The following is a 9,378-nucleotide window of genomic DNA, read 5'->3' as shown; positions in this document are numbered from 1 at the left end:
AGAAGAGAGGGCATATGCACAAGAACACCCACACATGCAGATAATACCCACTTGACCTGGCTTCAATGACTGGATGATCAGAGCTCAACTAGAAGAAAGAAGAGGAAAAAAAAGAGTAATCTGATACAATTTGATGAACTTGACCCACACTTATGGATGCAGTAGCTCAAAAGAGGGAACACATCTTTACAGCAAGGATCCTTCCCACCCTCTCCATACACAGGGTAGATAGGGATGGGCAACTTGGACATTGGCTGCCCAAAATGGGGGTGGGGGAGGCTACAAAGGCAAGAAGCAACTGGCTTACAAACCTTCAAGAGGAAGCCTAGATTCAGAGGGCGCAGAGGAAGGTAGAATCTCCACTGAGTAGTATCCAATCTGTCTGGGCGGGGCTGATGAAAGGAGATGGGGATAGGACTCTTGTGGTACAACAGTGAATAATTGTTATCAGGACTGACTGTGAGGGTTGGAAATGTAATGTCCAGGAGCGGAGGTCCCTGGAACCATCAAGGGAGAAGAGTGAAGTGTGGGACCCTACCCAGAGAAACAGTGATGCCAAAGATGCAGGCAGAGACGATGACGTGGAGAGATGGAGCAGCTGGGGAACCTAGACCCAGAGAGGGAGAGGGACTGTGTGCTGACAACCGGGGGGCAGGTTTGCAGGGTATATACCCTTTGGTTGGTTGATGATGCATGGAGGGGATTGTAACCATGACAATGAAACGATATATGATAATATGAACGTAAAGTTAACGTTTTCCCATGTAAAAGATCACATAATTTACAATAAAACATTAAAAAAAAAAAAGCAAAAAACAAGATGGAAGGAAGATACAGAGTCACTGTATTAAAAAAAAAAATTGCCCAATGTTCAACCATTCCAAGAGGTAACTTAAGACCAAGATCCTATGGTTTTGAAGGAAGAAGTTCAAGCTAAGCATAGATTTAACTCAATGAACCCAAATGAATGTAGAGTAGATTAAAGCAGATGGAAGAAGTAGAAGTCTTGAACAGAAGACTTCACAAGGTGACTTGAGATGACAAAGTATTAGAATGAAATATGTAAAGACCTGGTCTTAGAAAACCAAAAAGGAATGTTTAGCATTTTTCAAACAACAACAACAAACAACATTCAAGCCTGGAGTTGTAATATTAGAAGATTCTATGTGCAAAATATTATGTGACACAGGAAAAGCATCAAAAGATGGAAGAAAAACACAAACTGAAATGCTGAGCATTAAAATGAACTTATATCAAACAGTTGTAACACAGTGCATTAAAACACAGTTGTGCTCTCAATTAATCGCTAGGTACTTTCTAAGAAGCTCTACCCATTAGTGTAGTCATTCTCTCAATGACAGTTCCTCACCTGATGTCACCTGCCTCCTCCAAGACTGCTTTCTTTTAGCCTCCAAGGCTCTTCAACCTGGCCATGCTACCACATACACTAGTCTAGCATGCTTGTATGCTGTTCACCAGTACATTCCCAAGCTCCACAGGTTCCTAAACATATCTATCAACACTCTCAGAAGGGTGCGCTCTCAAACCCTTGAGTTGGGACAGCTATTTCACGGTAACCAGGAAAATGTATATAAGAAAAAAAAAAAAAAGGCCCACACAGAAAAAACCCATATACTAATTAGAGTTACGTTTATGGCAAGAGTTAGGGTTAGCAACTGTGCCTGTGTGCATTTTTCTTGAGTGTATTTATCGCACTGGGAGTATTTTTCTGTGTGGGTTTTCTTCATGTGTATTTTTTCCTAGAAGCCTCTTTTGAACGTGCCCTCTCATGCCTTTGTTCTCATTTAGAACATCATATTCTGGAGTAATTTCTAACTGGCCCGTCTGATTCTCTTGTATCTTTCCCATTCTCTCAGATTTAACTGTTTTAACCCAAGTGTGACCTATTCTTTCACGACCAGTACACTCAAGGATTGCAAGGGAGGAGATGCAGGAAAGTAGCAACAGGGAGCAAACCACACAGCCACATGTCCTGGAATCCAAGAGAGGAACGTCCCGAAGAGGAGTGGACGGCATTTGGGTGGGGTGAGAGCATCACCAGAGTTCTTCCAGCCAGTCAAGAGTACATGTCTTCTACTTAGCAAATTCAAACCCACGAAGTGCTCCTTGGAAACCCTATACAGGGTCATTAGAGGTCAGAACGGATTCAGTGGCACTTAACAACAGTAACGCAAGCATCATAATATGCTAGGTTTATGCAAAAAATATTGTCCAGATCTCCAATCCTAGGTTTTAAAACTGTCTGTTAACATAATGCAGACATTATCTCATGTTTTAGGCAATTTAAAAATAGTTATAATCAAATGGCATCTGAATGGTTAAGATTATGATTATATTATGATAAGGTTGGAATTGAGAACAATAAAGGGAAGAATATACACAGGCCCCAGGTGGGTGCAAAGTTAGAAAATTAACAGAAGATGGATCCAGCATCAGAATTCCCACTTCTTAGAAGCTATACACACTTTGGAGTCTTGGTATGGTGCTTTACAATTAGCACTGGACTGCTAACTGCAAGATTGGTGGTTCAAACCCACCAGCTACTCCTCTGAAACCCTATACAGGGTCACTATGAGTGAGAACCAACTCGATGGCACTCAACAACAAAACCCACAAATTGACTATACTTCAAACTTTTTTTTTTAAAGGATTTTATTGTGGATTGCATGAAAATTTACAGGGCAGATAATCAGTTTTACATTCAACAAATCATACACTTTATTTCAATAAAATGATTATAATCCCCTCCATGTACCATCAGTTAACAGTATTTCTCGCTATTCACTTTTTTTTTTTTTTTTAAACACTCAGGCATATATAATAATTTACACCACCAAAGGGCACATACTTCAAGTCTGCCTCCTGGCTGCCAGCTCTCAGACCCTCTCTTCCCATGAATCTAGTGTTCTCAGCTGCTCCTTCTTTCCATGTCCCCATCTCTGCCTCCATCTCTGCATAAGGTCTCACATTCTGCTTGTGCTCTTCTCCCTTGATGATCCTAGGGTCCTCTGTTTCTGGAATGTAAGATTAACTACTCCCCCGTTTTTGCTACAAAACTTCTACCTTTATAATTGTGAGAGTTGCAATTAGTCATGATAACAATTAGTCATTATTGAATCATAAGAATCTTATCCCCATCTCTTTTAACCAGATCCATCTAGACAAGATGAAAACTATTCAGTGGGACTCTTTTCTCCCCTACACATTGTTAAAGTAAACTCCCCTTTGAAACCTTGTAAGCCAGTCACTTCGTGCCTTATCGCCCCCTCATTTTATGTAGCCAATGTCTAAGTTGCCCATCCCTACCTACCCTGTTCAAACATCTATTTTATATAACAGATGAATGAGAAAATAAAAACCACAATGGCACTAAAGAAAATGGAAATTTAGCTATAAATAATAGGTACGCATCTCACTGACTTAAGGGCTAAATTACTGTCATTTTGTAATGTATGTTACTGTTGTTGTTAAGTGTCATTGAATTAGTTCCCATTCATAGAGACCTTGAATAGTTGGTTTGTATGACTGACCTTGTGGTTAGCAGGCCATTACTTACCCTACAATATCACACCAGAACTCCTTTATAATGTATGTCTAGCTGGCTATGTACCATCAAGATGGTTCCAACTTACAGCAACCCTGCATAGGGTTTCTGAGGCTGTAAATCTTTACAGGAGCAGCAAGTCTCATCTTTCTCCCACAAAGTGTCAGGTGGGCTCAAACTGCTGACCTTGCAGTTAGCAGCCCGGTGGGTAACTCACTATGTCACCAGGACTCATAACATGAACGAATTCCGGATTGATAAAACATTAAAAACTTGTTCCTAGTACAGAGATAAAAATATGAAATCTATACGGTGATACTTATAAAGGGGATTTACTAAAAAACAAAACAAAACAAAACCACTGTTTTTCTTTTATTTCGAAAAGAAATGTAGGGGCAATAGAGGCACCAAGTGACTGGCTTGCAAGTTTTCAAGAGGGAGTTTAGTTTACGAGTGTGTACGGAAGCTAGAGTCCCCACTGAACAGTTATCGTCTTATCTAGATGGATCTGGTGAAAAGAAGTGGGGATAAGATTCTTATGATTCAGTAGTGAGTAACTGTTATCATGACTAATTGTAATGGTCACAACTGTAAAAGTACAGGTTTTGTAACAAAAATGGGGGATTAGTTCATCTTACAGTCCAGGAACAGAGGACCCTACGGTCATCAAGGGAAAAGTGCACAGGTGGAATGCGAGACCTTATCCAGAGAAACAGAGATGAGGACATGGAGAGAGGGAGGTGCTGAGGACTCTAGATTCATGGAAAGAGATGGACTGAGTGCTGGTGACCAGGAGGCAGGCTTGCAGAATGTGCCCTTTGGTTATTTAAACTATAATATATTCCTGAGTGTTTTTGTTTTCACTACTCCCACCCCAAAACAACAGAAAACCCTAGAGGGAATGGAAGCAAATACTGTTGAATGATGATGCACGGAGGAGATTGTTATCATTGCAATGAAACGATGGTGTAAAGCCAATGTTCTCCCATGTAAACTATCACTCAGTTCACAATAAAACCTTAAAAAAAAAAAAAAAAAAAAGAGATACAAATGTTAAGTTTTCTTGAACTCCCATATTGGATTTCTTTAGTCTGCCAGGAGTTTGAAGTCATTTCTCATTGTAGTGCTAAATTGGAAAAAGTATTTGTGTTCAAGTAGGTGTCCTAAACATAAGCAAGAAGGGAAAAGAATTATCTAGCCCTTTTAAAAAGACTAACCCTTGATTATATTTTTTTCTCTGCTCCTTGAATCAAAGTATCTGCAGAATTAACCTTTGTGTCAGCTAAACAGCAAGCGACTCTGTAACCTAGTGTGATGTGCATGACAATGAGAAAAAAAAGGGCATTAGTAATAACTGTGCTGGGGAAAGAGAGTAGAATCTAAAGGAACCATTTTATGCATCTTTCTCTTAGGTTCTCTAGAGATGAACTCTTACACGGTTTTTTTTTGTAACTGTAAATAACTATTTTTCAGGAAAAAAAAGGGGGGGGATGTAATAGGAATCTTTGCTGTTCATCACTTCTGAATCGCTATGACAATTAGAGTACCAGGATGTTGGTTATAAATTCCTTCCCACTGTAAAGTGAGTGAGTTAAATGGCTCACAAAAACAGAAATAATTTTAAAAAGGGTGAAAATTCTGTTTTGGCCACACAGTTCTGACACATGGAAAACTGTCAGATGACAACAGAAGCGACAACAGCAGGGGGCAGTCCTGAGCCACAAGGACGTGCTCGCCACCCATCAGCTCACCCTGCAACTGGACTATGTAGAAGTTGGGAAGTTTTCCAGCTTTGTCATGACAGAACTTTCATCTGCTTCCACTCTAGTAAAAATCTTAACTTTAGACCAAGCTTTCCCTAGAAACTAATCTTCGACGTTTCATAAAAAACAACCATTCGTTGTTGGATGTAAGTATTTCACTACATTTGTATTATGTACACATGTCCAAAGAAATGGGTGGAGTTTCTGTTTGCTTGTATAATGCATCAAACAATGATTCTTAGAAGAAACACAACATTCACTGGCACCATGAAATTAGAAATTGGAAGGATCTTGAGAAAATGTCTACCTCCAAGTATGTCGATGAGAGCTATTTGAGGCGCTGTGGGTTAATGCACTGGACTGCAAAGTTGGTTTGAACAGCAAGGTTGGCGGTTCAAGTTCACCAGCCAACCCTCAGAAACCCTATACAGGGTCGCTATGGGTTGGAACCGACTCAATGGGACTTAACAACTACCCCTAAGGAACAACAGGAGTGGAGATCATATACCCTCCTCCCTCAGTAGCTAGTCCAGCAAGAATCACTTTCTGCTGGAGGTTCTCCCTGATTCAATTCTTTCACGGCTTTGTTTCTACTCAAAAAGTGCAGCCAGCGGACGTCAGTGGGCAGTTAGGAGCTTTTTGGATAACCAGACCCTTGTGTCCAACTCTCTACAGCTGAGGATTTGGAGTCACCATTTTAATAAGACCCCAGAGGGAGGGGGTTTATAGGCACAAGGAGGTCTGAGAAGCACTAGCTATCTGCCTTTCCTAAGTGGATGGGATACACTAGTCAGTATCCTTGTCTTCTGAAGACACTTATATTAACCAGCACCCTTCAGCTTCCTTTCCCTGAGCAAAAATCTCCAGCTCCAAACCTTACACATACACACCATAGTGTTGGGCTTGCATTCTACTTTCTTTTTTAAAACTTCACTGAATCCTCTGATTCCCTTATTACATTCTGAAAATCCAGAAAGAAAAATAGACACTGTATCTGAGCCTGTGGTGACTAGGGCAAAGCATTACCTCCCAACGTAGTACTTATTCTGAAACCTGTGTTTTTAAGAAAACAAACAAGAGGCTCTGGAAATATATTCTACCCATAAGAGATTTCAGAAACCCTGTTGACTCACGTGACTTCTGAATTTGGTAACTTATTACATAATTGTTGTTGTTTACTGTCGTCAAGTAGGTTCCGACTCATAGTGACCCTGTACAGGGTTTCTAAGGAGGGGCTGGTGGGTTTGCATCCAGTGCTTACCACACCAAGACTCCATTACTTAATTATAAAATTGCAATAATAATCCCTCAAGGACAAAATGCTCAATCAGCAGTAGGGTCCTCATTGAGCCTTTGATTCCAATACTTTACAGATGAGCCTCCAGGTCAAATTTCTTCAGTGATAACTTAGGTTTTCTCGTTGTCAGTATCATCTGTGCTCCCACACTGCCTCTTGCTCAGGTGGGCCTGCCTCAGGGCTATTTGCCTACTAGGCTTGTGGACGGCTGTTTACCCATCACCTGGCCTCAGTGTCACCTATGAAACTCCTAGGTTGAGTGCCATGCTGAATAATTGGATTATGCACATAGCAATTTTTATTGTGATGTTGGGTTTGCAAGAAATCAGGGAATTCTCAAAGAGGAAAACACAAAATATAACAACTTGAGCATTCACTGAGCCACTGACAACAGGTGCTTTTCTATTCATCTATAGAAGAGAGCTGGGGCTTGGGTCCATAGCAAAATCAAAGAGCTACCTGAGTGTGCTGAGGGAACTTGGAAAGAGTCTGCAACAGACTCAGGTTAGCAGTGACTGCGATTCCTGGGGGAAAGGATCCTACTATAGGCCCCAGTGTTTCACTGATGGAAGATCAGCTAACTCTGAACCCCCTCTGAAGGATGACCAAGACATACATGGAAGCAGGCTACTATGAAGTAGAGTGACACACCAGGTTCAGAACTAAAGTTCAAGATATTAGAACTTTCAGATACAGTAAATAATGGTTACTCTAAAGTTTAAAGATAACCTCATATGCATGCAAAAGCTGGAGAGTGAATAAGGAAGACCGTAGAAGAATTGATGCTTTTGAGTTATGGTGTTGGAGGAGAATATTGAAAGTGCCATGGACTGCAAAAGAACAAACAGATCTGTGTTGGAAGAAGTGCAGCCAGAGTGCTCCTTGGAGGACAAGATGGACAAACTTCGTTTCTCATACTTCAGACACATTGTCAGGAGGAACCAGTCACTGGAGAAGGAGATCATGTTTGGTAAGGTGGAGGGTTGGAGAAAAAGAGGAAGACCCCCAACGAGATGGATTGGCCAAATGGCAACATCGATGGGCACAAGCGTGGCAACAGTAGTGAGGTTGGCCCAGGATCGGGCAGTGTTTCGTTCTGCTGTGCATAAGGTCGCTATGGGTCAGTAACGACTCAATGGCACCTAACAACAACAACAACAACGACAACAACAAGAAGAAGGTTTAAAGAAACAAAGAAAAATTTACAAAAGTGATAAAGTAATAAAAGACTATGAAAAATAACTAAATAGAACTTTCTGATATGCAAAATGTAGTTGGGTTAAACACAGCTGAAGAGATCATTGTTTTTAAGTGCCGTGGAGTTGGTTCCAAGGCTGTAAATCTTCATGAGAGCAGGAAGAGATCATTAGAAAACTGCAATGTGGGTGTACATCAACCACCCTGGATAAACTACAAAGAGTCAATCAAGAAGATGAATTAAGAGGGCAGAATGAAGAAAGAAAATCTAAAATAGAGAAGGTGTAGCACGTAGCTTGTTTTAGAAAAACCAAAGAAAATAGAGGAAAGGCAAAAATGCACAGAGATAAAGGCTAAAAATATTCTAGAACTGCTTAATGATATGAATCCATAAATCTCAAAGAGCATAACATATATATACCACACCTAGACATAATGCACTGAAACGACAACTCAGCAAAGGTAACATGTGCTTCAAAAGCAACCAGAGAAAATATCACTTACAAAGAAACATAAATAATCAGACTAACAATAAGAAAAGTAAAAAATCAAGCCTGATCATATACCATTTCCGTGTTCAAAAGCTTTTTCAATGGCCTAATAAAAAAAAGTTTGAATTCTTCAGAGTTTGTTACTTAAGATCCTCCAGAGTCTATTATTATAACTAACCTACATTCTGATACTGCTTTACAGGGACCTTCTATCGGCATAAAACTAGATTGTACCCTGTTACCTTGAACACATTTTGCTACTTCTGTACTGATACCATGTCTTTCATCATTTATACTGCATACTGTCTCATATTACAGCTCTCAGTGTACATATTTTATTTTCCACCTAAACTGTAACTTTTTGAAGGCGTGCTCTAAGTCTTACTGAATTTTGGATTTTGTTCTTCCCCCATTCCCTTGTGTTTGAATAAATGAACACTGGTCTGTCACCAACTATTCGAAAGCAATAGATTAACGTGTAGCATAAGATCTTCAGCTGGGTTCCTTACAGGAGCAAAATCTGTGGAGTGTATATATGTGAACTTACAGACCCCATGAAGCCCTTTCTGCAGGGTACTCGGACTCACCTGTTTTGGTTGGCAAAAGATGCCTGGTCAATCGGGAGGATGCTGTCAGGCCAGGGGGCAGTCTGATTTGGAGGTGCTTGTTGTTGGCTATACTGAGGTCCCCCCATACTCATCTCTAATTCAGATGGCCCTAAAATAAGGAGAAGAGGAAAACAGAAAACTTGTAATTTGCAATCAAGAAAGCATCTGTTTCTACCCTGTAACAGAATACCTGGTTTATGGCAAATAGTAAAGACAAAAGCAGTAATAACCTGGATTGGAATAACAAAATATTTATTTTGAAATAAAACTAAAGAACATAAAAATATAGACTAATCACCCATCTAAGGGATTACCTAGATGGTTCTAACATCTTTGTTCTTAGGACCTTTTATATACTCTTTTAAAAAGCTTTTGCGTATATGGGTAATATCTTATTGACATTTAGTACAAGAGAAATTGTAACTGAAAAATTAAAAAAAAAATTAAAATATATTTA

At 39.9% G+C, this 9,378-nt stretch overlaps 1 protein-coding gene across 1 annotated transcript in view; it reads right to left on the bottom strand.

The window, feature by feature from the left end:
• Positions 1-9,378, bottom strand: part of NCOA2 (nuclear receptor coactivator 2) — a 135,350-nt gene that overhangs the window by 21,168 nt on the left and 104,804 nt on the right. Inside the window, exon 13 of the mRNA XM_006860033.1 lies at positions 8,901-9,030. Coding sequence (XP_006860095.1) covers positions 8,901-9,030 — 130 coding nt within the window. The remainder of the gene's footprint in view (positions 1-8,900; positions 9,031-9,378) is intronic.

The sequence above is a fragment of the Chrysochloris asiatica genome, unplaced genomic scaffold, assembly GCF_000296735.1.
Source record: "Chrysochloris asiatica unplaced genomic scaffold, ChrAsi1.0 scaffold00036, whole genome shotgun sequence".
Classification (NCBI taxonomy): Eukaryota; Metazoa; Chordata; class Mammalia; order Afrosoricida; family Chrysochloridae; genus Chrysochloris; species Chrysochloris asiatica.
Note: the sequence above shows the minus strand (reverse complement) of the source record. Positions and strands in the feature narration are given on the sequence as shown.